This window comes from Exophiala dermatitidis (genome assembly GCF_000230625.1).
Source record: "Exophiala dermatitidis NIH/UT8656 unplaced genomic scaffold supercont1.5, whole genome shotgun sequence".
Lineage (NCBI taxonomy): Eukaryota > Fungi > Ascomycota > Eurotiomycetes > Chaetothyriales > Herpotrichiellaceae > Exophiala > Exophiala dermatitidis.
The window spans coordinates 1,249,358-1,268,257 of NW_008751650.1; the positions used below are offsets into that span (position 1 = coordinate 1,249,358).

General features: G+C 53.2%; 6 protein-coding genes across 6 annotated transcripts; 3 read left to right on the forward strand and 3 right to left on the reverse strand.

Moving 5' to 3' along the window:
* Positions 1-60: 60 nt before the first annotated feature.
* HMPREF1120_06042 (uncharacterized protein) lies at positions 61-1,335 on the forward strand (the record flags this gene model as incomplete). The annotated part of the gene is made up of 1 exon (XM_009160237.1): positions 61-1,335. The coding sequence occupies one exon, from the start codon at positions 61-63 to the stop codon at positions 1,333-1,335; it is 1,275 nt and encodes a 424-aa protein (XP_009158485.1).
* Positions 1,336-1,934: 599 nt separating this feature from the next.
* Positions 1,935-7,157, reverse strand: HMPREF1120_06043 (L-aminoadipate-semialdehyde dehydrogenase). Its single transcript, XM_009160238.1, has one exon. It carries the CDS (start codon positions 6,879-6,881, stop codon positions 2,391-2,393), a length of 4,491 nt encoding a protein of 1,496 aa, XP_009158486.1. The 5' UTR covers positions 6,882-7,157; the 3' UTR covers positions 1,935-2,390.
* A 253-nt stretch (positions 7,158-7,410) lies between these two features.
* On the forward strand, positions 7,411-9,312 carry HMPREF1120_06044 (uncharacterized protein; the record flags this gene model as incomplete). The annotated part of the gene is made up of 1 exon (XM_009160239.1): positions 7,411-9,312. The coding sequence occupies one exon, from the start codon at positions 7,411-7,413 to the stop codon at positions 9,310-9,312; it is 1,902 nt and encodes a 633-aa protein (XP_009158487.1).
* On the reverse strand, positions 8,151-11,635 carry HMPREF1120_06045 (uncharacterized protein). Its single transcript, XM_009160240.1, has 2 exons — positions 11,349-11,635; positions 8,151-11,217 (listed from the first exon to the last, which is right to left on the reverse strand). Exon 2 carries the CDS (start codon positions 10,810-10,812, stop codon positions 9,364-9,366), a length of 1,449 nt encoding a protein of 482 aa, XP_009158488.1. The 5' UTR covers positions 10,813-11,217; positions 11,349-11,635; the 3' UTR covers positions 8,151-9,363.
* A 527-nt stretch (positions 11,636-12,162) lies between these two features.
* On the forward strand, positions 12,163-14,943 carry HMPREF1120_06046 (uncharacterized protein; the record flags this gene model as incomplete). Its single annotated transcript, XM_009160241.1, has 7 exons — positions 12,163-12,740; positions 12,980-13,161; positions 13,221-13,257; positions 13,461-13,585; positions 13,681-13,725; positions 13,787-13,834; positions 14,088-14,943. Exons 1-7 carry the CDS (start codon positions 12,549-12,551, stop codon positions 14,941-14,943), a joined length of 1,485 nt encoding a protein of 494 aa, XP_009158489.1. The 5' UTR covers positions 12,163-12,548.
* HMPREF1120_06047 (uncharacterized protein) lies at positions 13,827-18,702 on the reverse strand. The gene is made up of 4 exons (XM_009160242.1): positions 17,133-18,702; positions 17,046-17,079; positions 15,404-16,970; positions 13,827-15,359 (listed from the first exon to the last, which is right to left on the reverse strand). The coding sequence occupies exon 1, from the start codon at positions 17,505-17,507 to the stop codon at positions 17,142-17,144; it is 366 nt and encodes a 121-aa protein (XP_009158490.1). The 5' UTR covers positions 17,508-18,702; the 3' UTR covers positions 13,827-15,359; positions 15,404-16,970; positions 17,046-17,079; positions 17,133-17,141.
* Between the last annotated feature and the right edge of the window lie 198 nt (positions 18,703-18,900).

The window sequence follows — 18,900 nt, forward strand, 5'->3', positions numbered from 1 at the left end:
GTGCTTGAAGATACGCCTCAATTGATCCAACCGAAGGAACACCATAAGCCGCGTCCGAACATGAACTCGCATGAACCAAAGCCTACAATCTTCACTAATGGCCATCACAAGCCTGTGCATAAGTTCAATGATGCGCACAACCAGCTCGGAACTCCTTACAAGATCCCCTCTCGCTCGAATTCGCTCCATGGCCATCGTGAGATGGCTCATAGATCAACCGACAGTCTTCCGCTTCAAAAATCCTCCAAACCTTTCCATGAGTCACCCTTGCACAATTCCATGACAGAGGCCATGAGCATTATGCAACGCCAGGTTAAATCCGAACATAACTCGCCCTCCCTTGGGCCGACCAGACTAGCAAACGTGGATCCGTCAATACAGGATCTGGCAATCCCGAGTTTTGATCCAAATGCCTACTCGTATTCTCCCTTTGCCACTCAGACACCTCCGACCCAGGCGAATAGCTTGCAAAGCAGCCAGAACACTAGCCAGCAGGATTTGACACTACCCGAGCGCTTTCCGGAAAGTTGGTTCATGACCTACGAACAAGCTCACGATTATGAACCTCCACCGGGGTCGCGATATACCGACTTCTCGGCAGTGGACTGGTCGACGTTCAATCTCGACCCGAATACACAAGCGTACAACAATAGTAGTCAGAGCAATTCTCCGTATCTGGCCCAACAGCAACAGCCTCAATTCCAGCCCTTTGACCTGTCTTCTCGGATCAACAATGTGGGTATCACCCCTTCGAGCGGGGACGTGTCGGAGGTGGACGATCAGTCGCCTCCGTCCCATCTGCCAATGAGTGCGCAACCTTTGAGGCGTGACTTTAACACCCTCGCTGGGGATGATCTTTCCGACCCTCAACGCTTGAGCTCCGCATCGTCGTATTACGGAACTCCCCAAGCCAGCATGTTGGCCAGCGACAACTTGGGGGCTCTTGACATTGACGAGTACATCAAGCAAGCGGAAGCCGAAACGAAACGAATGCAAATGCAGCAACAACTTGCTCAGATGCAGATGAGCCAGCACCAACCACAGGATGCACAATCATCATCCCGGTTATCCAGCGTGAGTCGCGGAATCACCCCGAGTGTCTCGACGCCGGGCAGCACTACGGCCTTGAATGGTGAGCACCCGTACACCATCCGCGAGGCACAGCGGTACGCTCATATGGATTCCCTATCAAATATGTCCCTGATCGACACCAAACCCAATCTCCCGCAGCCTGTCGCAATGGTAGATGACCCGGCGTGGTCTGTAGCTCCGGACATGTCGAATCCGGAACTGTCTTTGGACGATGCCCAAGAAGCTGAAGATTGGGTGCGATGACCGCGTTCGACCAGCGCATGAGTGGATTTGATTTTTCTTCTTCTGGAAGACCAATACTATCGGCTTGATTTTTATGGCTGAAAGGAAATTACACTATCCACGCTCATAACGTTGGCACAGGGCAGAAAGATAGCCAGGCTGGAGGATGTATGTTTGATGTTCGTCCTCGCCTGGGTGGAATGAGTTACGATTGATTGTTTCCATGTCTGTTACGCTGCGTATCTTTTGGCACGATACCACGGGGTTGGGTGTTCTTTTTGTTTTTGTTTTTCCTGTTGCAATGTTCAGCTGCTTGTTCGCGCCGAGGCATAGGCCTCGGGATATCGAAAAGACAACGAATGGGAGGCATGGTTTGTGGCTAGACTCATGTGTACCGAGCCAGTACTAAGTGGTTGGCTCAGCGAAGGAGGGGGAAACTTTTTTTTATACATTGTTATCTGTCTGGTCAGGTTGGTTAGGTCAGTCAGTGATATAAAGAAATTATTTTGGTCTGTCCGGTTGGGGTTGGTTTATGTTTTTGGTCAACTCGAATGCAGTACAGTGAGCGAACAGCAGACTGGAGTCGGGACTGTGACTGGTACTAGTGGGTGGAGGTGGATTGAAAGTCCAGAGCAGGGCAGCGAATGACCCAGGGTTTTTATTACTTATTATAGGTTATAGACAATAAGAGGAGTGTGTGAGTGTGTGTTGTTCTTTTTGGTCGCGAGAGGCCTCTTTTCCTTGTACTGCATGAACTGGTACCTGTAGGACAATACGGAGCCAGTGGCGGAGGAGAGTTTAATCTTCTGTGGTTTTTTTCGAGGGAAAGTTCCACGCTGGGGTAAGCATGATGCGAAGATTGATCTATTTGATTGTGCTCGCTGAGAGCTTTTTGAGGTCCGTCCGGGTTATCAGAGATAAATACAAAAGGGACCTACAGGACAGTACTAGCATCTAACTTGACATGACCCGAATCCTGTGTCTGACAGCGGCCTTATCCTTTTGCTGGTTTTGATTTTGAACAGGGAAAAACATCCAGGTACAGTAGCAGTCGGTCCCAAATAAGCTCAGGCTGTTCAGCTCGTTCCACCTCGACCACCGACGCTGGCCAAAGCCTTGCGTTGCTCATCGCTGATGGTGACCTTGGGAAGACGTTTGACGGCACCGGCACCGGCACCAGCACCGGGCCCAGCACCAGCACCATTTGCTTCGGCATCTCCGTTACCGCTGGCTGTTGGTGGAGGAGGCAAGAAACCAATCTCGACCAAATAGGCCAAATATAACCCAATAGTGTTCTTGGTTACACCGGCGCCCTCACTGGCATCGACTTTGGTCCACTGCGAATCGGCATATAGCGCAGCTTCGGCATTGCGGTCGTCCAGTTCCGGAGCCCGCGTGTTGGAAGGCAAATCGTTCGCGACGAACGTGAATAGTGGCATTAGTGCAAAGTCGCGCTGCGTGCTGACGAAATGTTCGAGTGATGACGCCCAGGGGACATAGTCGACTAGGTCGGCCTTGTAGCCGTAGGTCTGGAGCGTGGCGAGGAATTGGTTGAAGCGCAGACGGGGGTGGCCTGTGACGTGGGCGACGACGACGGAGGAGCCGGAGAAGACGCTGCCGTCTGTGGTGGTCCCGCCGGGAGGGTGGAACGCACATGCAACAACAGTACGAGCGACATGGTCGACGGGGACCATGTTGACGGTATTGTTGATATTTGGCCGCGTGCCCAGCTGAATACAGCCCTTGAGCATACGGACCAAAAAGTCGTCTGTGTTGGTCACTCCGGTCTGCGACGAACCGAGGACATAACCTGGTCGCACGACGCAGCCGCGCAGTCCGCGGCGACCGGCCTCGCGGCTCAAGTACTCGGCGACCCATTTACTTTGGCCGTAGCCCGTCCCCAGTCCTGTCTTGCTGGCCATCAGGTCGTCATCCTCGCTGATACCTTCGCCGCCCGCGGCTATGATCCGCTCCGACTCGGCGACGTAGTGGTCGTGGTCGAGCACGCTGGTCGACGAGACGAATGCAAATAGTTTTGGTTTTGTGGCCAGTGCTTCCGCGCAGATTTTGAGTGCTTCAAGGGTGCCCATTACGTTTGCGGGTTTCAGCATCTCGTACGTGTTGATCCAGTGTACTTGGGCCCCGTTGTGGATCACCACGTCAACCTCGTTTACTAGTTGTTTCCATTCTGCGTCAGATAGTCCAAACCGCGCTGGGCCCAGACTTCCTGCCATGCATTGGATGCGGTCTTCTGTTTCCCATGAAGAGTTCCATACTCCGTAGGCTTGACATGTTACTTTGACGCGCGACATGGCTGTTGCGGAATCCTTGGCTCGCACTAGGGCAATCACTTTTGATACTGCGGGTCCTTGCCGGTCGAGGAGGTCTTTGAGGATATATGATCCTAGAAATCCCGTGGCGCCCGTCAAAAAGACCACGGGTGCAGAGGTGGGAACTGCGGTGTTTGTGTTGGCCTTTGCTGTAGGGAATGACTTGGGGAGTGCTTGTTCCGCCAGCCGGAATGCGTCGGCGCCGTAGTCGTCTTCTGCTGCGTGGGTGCCGTCGTTTTGTCCGTTGGCTTCGTTGCGTTGATCCGCATCATCGTCCACATCTCCGCCTTCCAGCGAATTGGCCGCTTTCATGTGGTCGATGACGGCGGCCATTTCCTTGAGCGTCGGGCGATGGTAGATCTTGCTAATGGGCAGGTCGACCCCAAGTGTCCTCCGCACGTGGTACGCGAGTTGTTGCGCCTTCATGCTTTCGCCGCCGATATGGAAAAAAGATTCGCTTGGCTTGATGGTGCGTGGCGCGAGTCCCGGCACCAGCTTGGCCCAGATGTGGGCTAGAGCCAGTTCCGTTTCGCTGAGTTGATGCGCTGTCGATGACTTGCGGCGTCGGCTGGCTGAGAGCATTGCCGTGTCTGGGAATGGCAACTTGGGTTTGTCGATTTTGCCGTTCGGGTTCAGGGGCATCGCACGCATCGGCACGATGATGGACGGCACCGCATAGGCCGGCAGCTTGGTGCGTAGGTATTCTTGTACCTCTTGCTGCAGGAGTCGGAATCGCTCGAACCGGCCTACCAGCGATCCGTCGTCCGGTTCGTCCTTCAGGCCCTTCTCGGCCAGGAACTGCGTCCATGCCTTCATCTGCGGCACGATGTAGCTGACTAGAGTCTGCTCTTCGAACTTGTCTCGGCGCACGAGCGTCACGTTCTCCCGTACCAATGGATGCTGCGACAGATGCGTGTCAATCTCGCCAAGTTCGATCCGGAACCCTCGGATTTTGACCTGGTCGTCCGCCCGCCCGGAGCATTCGACATCGCCGGTCGGTGTGTACCGGCCCAGATCGCCGCTGCGGTAAAGGCGGTCGCGGGGTCCAAGGTAGAATTGTGCCCATGGCTCATTTTTGTATTTGGCCTCGAACCGCGCCCGGTCAATCTCCACTCCCTTTTCGTGGCCGGGGAACCAGTTGTCCACAAACTTTTGCTTGGTGAGCTCCGGGTTGCCCAGGTATCCTTCGGCAAGTCCTGATGCTCGCACGTAGATTTCACCAATCTCCCCAACCGCGCAGAGCTTGCTCCGGTCGTGCCGGTTAACCACCAGCATCTGCACATTGTACATGCCGCGTCCGGCCGGGATCACGTCCTTCATGCCGTCCAGGAACCCTTCTCGCTCATTCCGACTCGGGATCTCGTAGTAACTCACGGCCCGTTGTGTTTCAGTTGTGCCATACATGTTCACAATGCGCACATTGGGGGCCAGATTTTGTAACGATTTGCAGTCGCGTTTGATCAAAATGTCGCCCACGAAGAAGGCATGGTGCAGTTGCTCAAACCGTGCCACGGCGCCGCCGACCAGGATTTGTCCCATTGCCGGCGTCAGGTGAGTCACGGTGGCGCCGTGTTGGTTCATCCATTCAGCCAGTCGTTCGTTCTGGATGTCGTTCTTCGACGGCACCAGCAGTTGCGCACCCAAGAATAGCGGTGTGAACATGTCTCGCTGGATCGGGTCGTGTGCTATTCCGCTGAGCATGGTGAACTTGTCCTTCTCGGACAGGTTGAAAGTCTGGGCCATCCAGTCAAAGTAAAATGCCAAAGAGAAGTGGCGGCCTCGCACACCTTTGGGTTTCCCCTCGGATCCTGATGTGAAGGACAAGGTTGGCGTGGAATCGGGCCCGACCACGACGCCCGGGCTCTTGCTCTTGAGGCCTCGAATAGGTTCGAATATGTCCTTGCCATTAACGTTGCCTCCTTGCAGACTACCGTCGTCTTTCAGTCGCAGGGCAGGGACCTCCGTCTTCAGATCCAAGTGCTCGTTGATGAAGCCCCGAACCTTGTCCGATAGCTCGCCGGCGTCTTGGGTGGCCTTTTCAATCACCACCAGCGCTCGCGGCCTCGACACATCGAGGTAGATATTTTGCCGGTCCGGTGGATATGCAGGGTCCAAGACGGAGAAAGTGCCACCCGCCTTGAGCGTGCCCATGACCGCCACGACCAGGTCCACTCCGCGGTAGGAGTAGATCATGACAACGTCTCCCCTCTCCAATCCCGATTGGACTAGATGATGTGCCAGGATGTTCGAAGACTCGTGGATTTGTTGATATGTGAACTTCCGTTCGGGGCCCTCTTCAGACTTTGTCTCAACCACACAAGTCCGCTCAGGGTGGCGCTCGGCATTGGCGGAAAAAATGTCGTGAATGGCGCCTCGGAAACAGGACCATTCAAGGTCGCTGGTTGGGTCAGGGACAAGCTTCTCCTCCTCTGGTGTCATGAAAACAATTTTTCCGACTTCATTGTTGACGTCCACGGCGAGGTTCTCCAGAAATCTGGTGATCTGGGCTAGAATTCCTGCTATCCTTGCACTCGAAAACAGACGCTGGTTGTACCGTGCTGTTAGTCGGAGGTTGTGAGCCCCAGAAAGAGAGTAGGCCAACTGTAGATCAATGGACTCGACGCCACCAGCTAGGCTGGTATCCTCTGGACGGCTACTGTTGAAGGCAGCGAACCGGAAAAGAGCTTGTGTTTTGAGACGGGCTTGAATCGTGTCAAGTGGCACAGCCTTGGCTGAAGCCTCGGTGGACAGCTCCTGTACCCTCTTGAACAAGCTCGAAAATGATTCTGAGGGACTGATTGACGTCCTGAGGACGAACGCTGGGCCATCTTGCTGGGCGTTGGTTCCAATGCTGATGTCTTCGTCTCCCGTTAACCTGCTCACCAGCACAAGAAGAACAGTCTGCAAAACGGTTGTGAGTGAACCAAGACTGGAAAGTTTCTTCAAAGCCTCTGAGGTACTGCTGGGAGCAGGTAGTGACTCGATGGCCTCAATGGGTCTCTTCGCGACATTCTCCGAGGTAGCTTCGGGATAGTCCCTGGTCAACGGTGATATTGTCTGGTCTTTTAGATGCTCGGCCCACCAGTTCAGATGGGCGTCTTCGCCCGCATCAGGCGCCATGGTGGACAAATTTGTTCGAAGCCTACATATAAGGGCAGATAGAATGTAGAACACCAGGTATGTAGACTGAGCAGCGAATGGTGACTGAGTCACTGACTTGGCCAATGTCGTTGGCATTGAAGCCCCAGACAAATTTCATTTTGGCCGCCGATACCGGAAAATCATCGGTCCGGCGGCGCGAGTCAGTTGGTCTTGGCGTTAAGTTTCTACCGCGAGTCATGTCGACTCCCCGATCGTGATGCCTTTGCTAAGCAGGATCGGGCGGGTTTGCGAGGATTGATTCAGTGTAGAGATTATGCGCTGTGAAGAGGGACGGGGAAGCAGGTCAGGATAACACGAGTAGAGCCTGTAGGATTACATCGATGCCGTGCCACCATGGTGAGGCGATGCGGCGTAGTAGGGGCCAATACCTGGACCTAAAGCATTATGCCGTACTGAGTCCTCTACTGCGACGGGCCGCGCAATGCAACCATCGCGAAACGCAAGCGACGCACTTTGATTAACTAGTAACTTTCTTTGCTTTCGTACCCTGCGTCCAACATAGGGGAAAGATGTTCACCCCTTCACAATAGTCTTACATTGGCGTACTGGCGGACGGTCTGCTGTTTCTTCTTTCATCGGTCTGTCTGTCGCTCATTTCCTCAAGATGCCGCCTCGGCACTTTACCAGGTACATCTTTGTTGTTGCGGTCTTTCTTCTCGGCGTCGTCATCTTTTCCACCACCTCCAACGCACCCTCTAACCCAATCACCAACCCTACCGCATACACGGGTGCCTTACGAGAGTCGATACCAAAGTTTGACATCCCGAGTTTTCGGTTCTCCTTCCAGAGCTCGGCGCACAAACCGCCGCAGCAGAAGAACAGCACCCATGGCGACAGTTCGTGGTACAGTGACTGGAAATGGATGAACCCATTCTCCTCCTCTGTAACCCTCGACGAAGAGCGTGTCGTCCTCCCACCTCTCGCCGAGCAGCCTCCCGTCTACACGTACTATGATACGACAGTCAAGCGAGATGAAGAGACAAAAAGTGTGGACAAGGAATTGCTCTTGACATGGCGACGTGCATGGTGGGCTCACGGTTTCCGTCCTGTTGTTTTGACAGAGGCAGAAGCGATGAGCCATCCGCTTTACCAGACTCTCCAAGCAAAAGGAATGCCTGCGGCATTAGAGGCGGATTTCAGACAGTGGCTGGCGTGGGCACATATGGGGACGGGCCTGCTCTCCAGCCCATACTGTCTGCCAATGGGCGCATACGATGACTTGCTCCTGGCACATCTGCGACGCGGTCAGTATCCGCAGCTGATCAAATTCGAAGGTCTGGGATCAGGTCTGTTTGCTGGAGAGGCCAGTCAAATCAACGATGCCGTCAGATCAGCACTGGACAATGTCAAGTTAAGCGCTTTCAAAACCATTACCGACGCTATCAGTGCAGAACGCTTCAAAGTTGAACAGCCCAGCTCCATTGCACACTACGATTCGCAGGTGATTACCTCCAAATATCCGGTGTTGGCAGAATTGATCGTCAAAGATCCGCACAAAGGTCGACTTGCCCTGAACCAATTGATGATAGCACATCTGCACACAATCTGGCAAAACAGCTTTAGCTCAGGAATCACTGTCTTGCAGCCGCTTCCTGCTCATACGTTCACCCTGGTCAAACCTGCAAAAGACCTTGCCCGCCTGCTCGCCGAATGCCCCAGCTCAATTTTACAGTCATCTTGTCCACCGAACCGGCCTAAGTGCAGTCCCTGTGTTGGTTCAAAGATGCCCATTAACACCGCCCGTTCATTCCGGAACGCGTCTTCCTTGTTCACAATCTCGGTGGTCCCGCATCCTTATACTATGATCACCCTCGCCAACCGCTCCGACACAATCACCGTCGCCCACATACGACGTCACACCGACCGAGATCCCTGGATTACTGCCGTTACGCGCGATCTTCTGGGAGATGCTCGAGGGGGCGCGAGCCGTGTAGTGGCGTTGAAAGACGCGGTCGCCTCCGAATATGGCAGCAGTCGATCCCTGTGGTTTACAACCGAACACTTTCCAGCTTCGTTCTGGCCCGACCCACCTCCACCAAAGTCTCCTACCAATGACGCGCATCCAGTCGAGGAAAAGGTCTCACCTTTCCCCGAAGACTGGCTGGAGAACCTTGATTGGCACTTTGGGTTTCCTGTTCCTAGGACGGCAGTCTCTCACGGTGAGTCTCTTCCTCCAATCCCTGGGCCTGAGCGGTGGGCCAAATCTCCTGCTGGTCTCCCTGCCGAGCGGAAGAAGAGCTCGGACCCTGACCCGCCTACAGAGGAGCAGGCGGCAGTAGAGGTTGAGCTTTTGCGAAAGGCGAGGGAAGCCATCGACAGCAAGGATCCCGCCTTCGCGAGGATTCGGAGTGTGGCTGAGGCATGGAATCTGGCAGACACCGAGGCTTGGAAATTCGTCAAGAGCTTCCGTGCCCGGCAGGTGGTGGAAAGGCTCAAGTTTGAGGAAGAAGAATCCGGATATGAGAGTGGAGGAGTGGTGAGAGGAAAGTCCCGTTGGTGGGGTTAACGAGGTGCACCGACTTTGACAGAAGTAATCAACCAAAGGCTATGAGCTGGACTACCTGGCCCGATGTTCCCGAGACTCGAATTGCGCAGCAATCTTGTTCAGCAGCTGCACGACATGGTCCAACTCACCGCGAGTGAAGCTGATTCCCGCCGCCAGACACATTGCCAGTGCCAATAAGAGCACAGATGCACCAAGGGACAGCCCTGATGGGCCTGTGGGGACCGGTACGATCTCATGGCGAAACAACAGTGTTCGTCGTATGAAATTGAGTTGCGTCCGTATGGACTGACGTGCTCCGATGCATGCCCACACAAGAATGAGTACCAAGGCAGGCACGATAGGTATGATTTTAGAAAGCACACTGGTGGAGCGACCGAAACTGCGCATGATGAGCTTCGCTAGGGTATCCAGAGCGAAAATACATGCGCCAAAGACGAGGGTGTTCTCGAGCAGAAACCATAAGGCATCTGCCTCTCTTGCAAATGCTAACAATTCTTGGAATCGGCCTTCCACCCTGCGATTTCCTTGTTCAATATTCGTACCCTGTGTCTCTGATCTCTGAGATGGCGCATTCGAAGCTCTAGACCCCGCGACGGAGACTCTATCTGACTGCCGTGACTTTGAGGAATGATAACTCGACCGCGTCCGCCTGTCGGAGCTGGACCGTCCGGTCTCAGGCGGTGCACTTGAAAGACGCATAGCCGAACGTGATCTTCTGGCGGAGCCCGCTGGTACATGACCCGAAGCCTGAGGACTCCTACAATCAGGGTCGACCCAGATGTCCAGCGGAGCCTTTTCTTCAATAGATTGGAGCGCATTGTTTCCGGCAGATGCACGCGACTTTCCAGCAGTCCCGCTCGATGCTTTACTAGCCGATCGCGAACTGCGCTCGGAGGGGTCCACATAGATGTCGAAGGAGGGTGAACGCGCTCGTGGCCTCGAAGCATGGGAATCATCCCCATGGTCCCTGGGGCATGTCAAAAGCTCAGCCCATGTACCTTGCCACAGTGCTGTTGCCTTCTCGGCAATCTCCTGGTCCTGCCTGGTCCTGGGGTTGGGGCTCCTGTTCACGGACACAGCATTTTCCAGAGCTGCCAGCTTTGAACAGCACATTTCGTGATCGCAAGGTGCCCAGCCAACGAGATCTGGTCTAGTCCAGTGCCCGCCACGCTTCAAACCGTCCCTGAAAAATACAAAGTTCACATTGATTGAGCTGACTATTCCTTGCGCATCTTCGGCCGACATTTCCACCACGTTGTCCGGGTACGTGCTATTGAACGCAATAGCGATACTGGCAAATGGCAGATTCGTTGTGAGATAGTACCAGAACACGAACCGCGTATCGCGCGGCTCCCATTTTATATCTCGGTAATTGGGGTTGTCTGTCTTGTAGCTTACAGAGAAATACTTGCTGACGGCGTCGAGGGAAAGCCTTGGCTTTCGTGGGCGAGGACTACCTCGGTCTCTCATGGCAGCAGAAGACGAACCCATTGTCGGCATGGTCTCCCCCAGACTCGATTTGTTCACTATTGCTGCACGATTCCGAGTGGTGACAGTGGTGACGGGGCGCAAGCTGTAAGAGTTCGTGGCTCTCCTGCGGCCTGAGCAGAGTCTCAATTGTTCTTTTTAGTCGTGGTCTTCGTCAAATCGTAAGATTGGCTTGACATTCCACGGCCGTTGTTATGTTGGGTAACGCATTCCAAAGGCCGATGTACCATTGGTTGATAGGGATGCCAGTTGCCAGCACTCTATCCGGTGCATGAGTCTTCAATTTCAAACGATTGTGCAGCAAACCAACCCAAAAATTTCGAGTGCAGCCATGGTGCTATGTTAAGGATCTCTTTCCAATGCTGTCTCTCTAGAAGGCGACCGAAGACAATGTTTTCGCTACACTGCGGCGGGGATCTTTCAGAGGGTTCAGGTCAAACACGTATCATCCAGAGCATTAGGAAACAGCAGCAAGACTGGTGACAGAGTGGCAAAGGGTGTTTGTGAATATTTGTTGATGAGTAAACTGAGCAGCAGGCCGTTCTTACCTGACAGTATAGTTGGTCTGATGGCATGAAACCTTTTGGGCTCGGCCTCCTGCATGAAAGCATTGTGAGCATTGCATTGTCTAGACACACCAATCTAGAGAATGGTCACCCTCGTGATTTGCCTAGTAAGATCGGTGAGCAGCCTTCGTCTGCTGCATGAGATCGCCGCAATGGCAAAGAACTGGCAAAGGCACCGGCAAGGCTGAGGATAAGGCTCCTGGGTCAGTAAAGCAGCGAGACTTTCCCAAAGCAGCGAGACTTTCCCCAAAGCAGCGAGACTTTCCCCAAAGCAGCGAGACTTTCCCCAAAGCAGCGACAGCCCCTGATACTGTAATAACTGGAAAATATACCGCTAGACCCAGGAAAGAATAGCGTGGTTCTGCCGTTACACATCAAATGTCACCGTCATTGACACACTCAACGACATTCAAGTTTCCCACCTTTCATGCAACCAGGATGCTTGATGCCTCCGCCCCATACCAACCACGGTATGATGTGACGCGATGGGGCGCGACGAACGACATGCAGCTTCTTTTTGCCCTATACACACCGAATCACAGGTGTCCCTGTCTGGAGTAGAGATCCTCTTTCCCGAGCAAGCAAGCGACAGAATGGAGACGTCCTAAATGGAGGACATATGCAAGAGAGACAGCCACAGATGATGGCGATGGCTGGCGGCGGGAAGGAGAGACACCGAGAGTATGTCTGCCCACCGGTAAGGCTCCCGAACTCGGCCATTTAAAAAAGACAAAAGATGTAAGGCGGCCTGTTCGTTCCTCCTCCTCCTCCCTCTTCTTCCTCCACGAAAGCAAAGAAGCGAGCGAAGAACAAGCCTGCGTGCGTTTTCCTGGTCAAACCCGTTGGTCGGCACGGCAGCAGCAATATTTATTTGATCCCCTCGCTTTCATAATCGTGCCCCGTCACCTCTGCCTGCGACCTCTACTATCGTTGATCCGTTTGTTGTTAAGTCAACCGCAGCATCTGTGCCCGTGTGACATCGTTCCTCACCGCGGCGACGACATTGTCAAGCTTGGCAAGACCAGCACAACATAATCTGTCACCTCGCCTCCGTCTGTCACAGACTTCTACCTTCTACCTAGGTAGTATCTCAACATCATCCAAGTCCACATCCACAGACTCGTTACAATTTCACCATCTCAGAGACAAGAAGCTCAACGAACCACCAAGGCTTAACCGAAGATGCTTCGCTCTGTTGCCCTCGTCCTGGCTTCGGCCGTGGCATTGGCTTCGGCTTTGCCTCAAGCAGTCACTTCAGCTGTTGCTCCGTCGGACGGCCCGCCTGATGGCTGCCAGACCTCGCACGATGGAAGCTTCACCATCACCACCGTCAACGTTAGTAGCTCGACGACCTCGAAGCGAGATCTTGGGAAGGTAAGCAACCGATTCATGCTGGTCGACGACCACTGCTCATTTCATCCAACCCAAACCCCTACATCCACTCTGCGGCCCTGCCGCTGGATCATTACTGCAATTCTCCTCAGACCCTTCCACGAGCCACACGAGGCCTGGCTCATCTTCCATCATCATCCCATTGTACATTACGCCACCAAACCTTGCTGCCTTCTCCCACTTCGGTATCAGGGACAAGAGGACTGACACTCGCATTACAGCGTCAAGACTTGACACTCACCCTCACCGACAGCAAGCTTATCGACCAAGACGGCCGTACTGGTTACGTCGCTAGTAACTACCAATTCCAGTTCGACAACCCTCCTCAAGCTGGTGCACTCTACACCTCTGGGTTCTCTTTGTGCTCGAATAACTCTCTTGCGCATGGAGGCTCTGCTATCTGGTATGTTTTCTTGCCCCACGACACAGTTCGTATAACATTCTAATCAGTTTGTTGCACAGGTACGCATGCAACAGTGGCGACTTCAACAACCTCTATGTAAGTCAATGTCACCAAAGTCCCCCTTCTCTTCCCTATACCTTTGGACAACACGACTTTGGAAGGCACAGCTCCTCGCCGACCTTTCATGATGGCATCAACCACATGGCCATCGACTCCACCCATCATTCACCCTATCAGTGCCCAATTGCCAAAAGGAAAGGCTCAAGAGAAACTAATTTATCCTTTTTTGGCATATCCAGGACCGGAAGTGGGCTGACCACTGCTACGCCATCTACATCGAAGCTCTGATCGGATCTTCTGCGCCCGCACAAACCCAAGCTAGCGATGGCCAACCTGCCGGCACTGTCGTTGCCTCGGTTACTCAGTACGTCTTGTCCTTTTTCTCTCCAGGAAAAAACGAGGGCCTACCTTCGGGTTGAAACCCATGTATGCGTCACATGCTAACTCGTGCATTTGCAGGAAATCTGATGGCCAACCCCAGGCTACATCTGCCAAGGTTACCCAGTAAGTTCTACTGTTGCTCAAAATGTCTAGCTATTCAGGGCCAAAGCTAACTCCTGAACAGAATCAGTGATGGCCAACCTCAAGGCAACACCGCTGCCCCTGTGACTCAGTAAGTTTCACCGACCTTTACATCACCCGTCACCGTCCTCATATCCTACCTTCGCCCCCTTCCCTCACCACCGTCGCTGTCCGTCGTACCGTTGAGTTTGTTATCACGCAGTACGGTCTTTGATCTGTTGGGAGATTCGTGACAAACTACAAGGCCGGCTTGACTAGATGCGATTCGGATTAAGATGGAGAAGCACCGGTACCAAGTTCTTGCTGTTATTGCAGATATACTAACCTCTCTTCTCTCCTTGCAGGATCAGCGATGGCCAACCCCAAGCCGCCACTGGAGCTCCGGTCACCCAGATCTCTGACGGTCAACCTCAAGCTGCCACTGGAGCTCCTGTTACGCAGATTTCCGACGGCCAGCCTCAAGCTGCTACCGGCACTCCTGTCTCTCAAATCTCTGATGGCCAGCCTCAGGCCCCCAAGGCTACTACTGGTGCCCCTGTCTCGCAGATTTCGGACGGTCAACCACAAGCTGCCACAGGCACTCCAGTCTCGCAAATCTCAGATGGTCAGCCGCAGGCCCCCAAGGCAACAGGCACCCCAGTTTCTCAGATCTCGGACGGTCAACCTCAAGCCCCAACCGGCGCCCCTGTCTCACAGATTTCGGATGGGCAACCGCAAGCGGCTACAGGTACTCCGGTTTCTCAGATCTCTGATGGCCAGCCCCAGGCACCTAAGGCTACTGGTACTCCAGTATCGCAAATCTCGGACGGTCAACCTCAAGCCCCAACCGGCGCCCCCGTCTCGCAAATCTGGGACGGTCAACCGCAGGCTCCAACCGGCGCCCCTGTTTCTCAGATTTCTGATGGCCAGCCTCAAGCTGCCACTGGTGCACCAGTAACCCAGATTTCCGACGGCCAACCACAGGCAGCGACCGGTGCTCCAGTCACCCAGATTTCTGACGGCCAGCCCCAAGCTGCTACAGGCGCTCCAGTCACCCAGATCTCAGACGGTCAGCCACAGGCAGGCACCGCCACCGTCGCAGCAGCCAGCGGTACCACTTCCGCCGCGGTCGCCCCATACACTGGTGCCGCCAATCGCGACGGTTTCTCCGGAAGTCTGGCAGTAGTCGCTGGTATTGCCGGCGCCATTGTACTTCTCTGAGAAGTTCCACACTGCAGCCTACCATGCGGCTTAGCTTCTTCGTCGTCGTCTTGCCTTTTTCTCGACCTCATGGGTTTCCGGCATACAGCACCACCATTCCTTTCGACTAATCACACTCCCTTGGAAAAAGTGTTGCGTTCAGATTGCATTGCATTGCGGCATGGGTTTCTGGTTTCAATTGTCCCTTTCTCTTGTTACCAAGGTACTCAACTCGGAGGAAATACCTTGGCTTGGCTACCTAAGCTTGCATGGAGTGGGTTCATGACATAGTTTTCTTTCTGCTGCAACCCGAAAAACCCTCGGCCAGCCAGTCAGCCAGGTCGTTTGCCACGAGAAGATTGGACAGAAAAACGGGCCTTTTCGAAGCAAAGTCATGTAAATAGTTTTGCAATGCTGCTGCATTGCATTTCCCACTGCTGTCAACAGTCAGCTTAGGTCACATCCTGGACCGCTGACTCACTCCTGACGGGTGTGATTATTGTCCACCTTGAGCTATGGGAGCATAATTAATCGATATTACCGAATTCAGGTAGTAATCAGATCAGTGCACACTGTTTCACATTCTTTCCAAGTTTATTGCATGATGTAGTATACCAGGTGGTAGGAAGGTGGTTTTGTAAGGTTTCAAATAAAAAGCATGAAGCATTAATGCTGGCTGAGAGGTCATGGAACTATGGGAAGTACGAGGTGATCGTAGTGCCTAAGGTAGGTAGCAGGTGGTACGCACCTAGTCGATTGCGTCGGGGTCAAACAGCGTTGCAAGCAGCGAGTCCAAACGGCAAGCAACTCAATCTCTGAGACTCGGACTTGACCAGTGCAGCATTGGGTCCGAGTTCTGGAAACCGAGGAATCATGCGGCTGGGACTGCCCTCAACTTCCATGGGAGCTGAGACATTTTGACAAGAGGAATGACGTCGATGGTAAAATCTTGTGGCTGCTTTATGAATGATAGTCCGCGGGTGTAATGGACGAGGCTGTGGAAATAATTATTACTAGCTTGTAAGAAATCAGCTCGTAACGCCGCTGGCCTGTTCGTATTGTAAATTGTCTTTTGACGGTGAATTCTCGTCGGGGTAGACATCATATCAGAGTCCGTTCATTCACATGCAGCTCGACTAGCTTCTCAGTCAGTCCACTCAATGAAGAGCATCTTACCCGAATCTAGCCATTTCTTGCGTAGATTGCCGGGTATGCATGCATGCATGTCTCAGAGAGGTGTGGGATGGACGTGGTGAGGTCGACATTCCAACCTAGTTGTCCAATGGACGGTTCATTCCAGCTCGTCTCGAGGAGCAATTGGCTGGTGGAACGACATGGAAGACGGTGCTAGCCTTTTGGGAACGGGAGCACAGAGCTTCATTCAAGGTAGCTCTCTCAGAACCAGATGAGTGGTACTCAACGCCGGGATCAGCAACTCACAAAATGGCCCGAGGAGAAGTCACTTTGACCGTAGCAGTTGAGGACAGGCGGGATGTGTTCGAGCGAGGGACCCAGGTGGTTGACGCCACACACGGAGGGTCTATGACAGCACCAAGTCTCCGCTGACAGCAGTCAAAATGGTTGGTAGGCAAGGTGTGTCTTTCTGCGAATGAACCATGGTGGTGGTCTGCAAAGGCAGGCAAGTGGATGGCATCCTGTGGATGGATGTGGTGGTGGAAAGAGACTTCGACAAGCTCTCCCCACCACCTGCACCACCCTTGCAGCATTAGCATCCATTGATCCTCCGATTTCTGGAGAAGGGCTCGAGAAATACAGTACGTTGTACAGCGTTAGTGGCCCGAGCTCTTAAGCCCACCATGCTCCACTCATCGAGCATCGATCGTAGTAGCTTAGTCGTGAACAAGGCGCCAACGTTGCAGAAGCAAGAAGGTTGAGCCAACCACCATTTTCAAGGGCAGCATGGGGGGCCGAGCTTCAAGGCGTGCATGAAAGAATCATGCATAGCAACATTGGAGAAGCCATTGAACTGCTCTCGGTCGGCCATTCCGCCCCTCACAAAAGATGCCGGGCTTCCATCATTCGAACAGCTGACGTTGCATTAGTGCATCAGCTAAAGACAGGCATGATGATCCTTGTCGGAAAGTCGAGTTGTCACCACTTACAATGTGAACCTTCACACAAATGCGCATCCCGGCTCTGAGGCCTGTCAGACACCATGATAACTGGACATCTGGGCAAAAATTCCTTACTTAGGTACCTTAGGTATATGCGGACATAGTGCTGCATACGTTGTCCAGTTCCATGTGTCGTTGAACTTCCATGAGAGTGGGCGTGGGTGGATGGACATGTACGGAACTAAAGAACGTACAACAGAGGTCCACCTCCCAACCAGTTGGATGAGGGTCCAGTTGTTCGAAATGGCTCAGAACGTAGTTGTACATTGGAGTGCGGCAGGGTGTGTGATCAACAAAACGCGGACCAACAGCCGGCGGATCTTTCGGGGCTGGAATGTTTCGGATTCTCCGCATTTTGCGAGGAGGACAAAAAACAAGAAGTCTGGCCACTTGAAGTTGTCGACCATGATCCCGGTTAAAGTATCCAGAACAAGAGTCAGCAAGAGTCATTTTGATCTAGCCGCCTTCCCAGCCACTGGAGGGTGTTCTTCGAAAAGTATCCGTCCACGGCAATCAATAACGTTATAAAAAGACATGGTCCAGGGTGTATGATGCTCTGAGATATGTTTTGAGTTGGAGTCAATCTGGTACCATAGTAAAAGCCCCGAATCCAGCTGCTAGTGTCTAGCCTAGTTGTCCATTACTGCGAGCATTTCCAGCATTGAATTCGCCGAAGATTAGACGTTGAACCGGACGTTGGACAGCAACTACTCGTTACAAGTGTCCCTCGACAATGACTGCCAGTGTCGACGTTGACTTAGCCATGTAGGCCAGGGGCTCGACCACGGATGCTGCTTGATGACGACTTTGGTAGAATTGACCATGGAGCGATCTCGAATCCAAAGGCATCCACGCATCGGCTGCTTTCCATTACTAGCATCGCCACCTTTTGACAGGCCTTGTTTGTGACAATTCGTACAACCTCGCCAAATTCGATCGGCATTGCAGGCTTGCAGGGTTCACGAAAATAAGAGCCTCGGCGATATGCATATCGTCTAAAGAGTACCTAGGTAGGTACTGGAATGCGGTCATTGTGGCCATGGTGGTCATCGCTTGCTCAGGAACAGTAGCTATCCTCGTGCTCGGAGCTATTGTAGGACTGGTGTAGCTCACTGCTGCACGCATGTGGTGAGCTTCTTCCTCGTCTTCGCTGTGTGATGTGCTCTTGAGTGTAAAAAGGCTACCGAAAATGGTAGAAGCGTTGTGTACCATATTACTGTCATTGCTCTTCTTGTGGCTCGGGCTTCATTTGTGCTACTAGTACTATGGTAGACATTGCAGCTGGTGACGTTCTTATGACAGGGCTGGCTGTGAGGTTTGGTCAGGCGATGGGCGGCTGAAGGACTCTGCATTAGTGCCGGGCTTTCCCAGCTCTTCTCTGAAGTCCGTAGGGCACTACGAGCAGTCAGTCGCGAGATCGACCGTTAGCAAATATGTGAGGAGGGAGCTCCCATATGGTCCCGAAGAAACCTCCAAGAATATGCTGTGTTTCACCGGTTGTACTGGGGCATCTGGGCTGCAGTCTCGGGCCGCCTCATGATGGTAAGTGCAGTTGCTTGAGAAGAGCTGACCAAGCGTGAAGAGAGCAATTCATAGCGAGCTGTTGGAGGTGTAAGGAGGAATACGAAGGCCATGCCTACCTACCTTGCTAGCACTGGCAGTGACAGCAGCAGGTTGAGGGAGAAAGTGCAGGTGTCAGTATGGCCGCCGATAAGATAAGATCGGATCTGCGCCATGATCTACCGGAAGAAACATTCCCCTTATTCCGTGATTTCAACGTCAGGCTTCGAGTTCGTTTCAGGACATTTGTTATCATGCGTGTCCGTTTGTTCAGCCTGTCAAA

Bases quoted from the DNA above. Each gene is read 5' to 3' on its own strand.
- HMPREF1120_06043 (XM_009160238.1), bottom strand. From the start codon at position 6,881: ATGCCAACGACATTGGCCAAGTCAGTGACTCAGTCACCATTCGCTGCT.
- HMPREF1120_06047 (XM_009160242.1), bottom strand. From the start codon at position 17,507: ATGACTCTTGCTGACTCTTGTTCTGGATACTTTAACCGGGATCATGGT.
- HMPREF1120_06045 (XM_009160240.1), bottom strand. From the start codon at position 10,812: ATGCCGACAATGGGTTCGTCTTCTGCTGCCATGAGAGACCGAGGTAGT.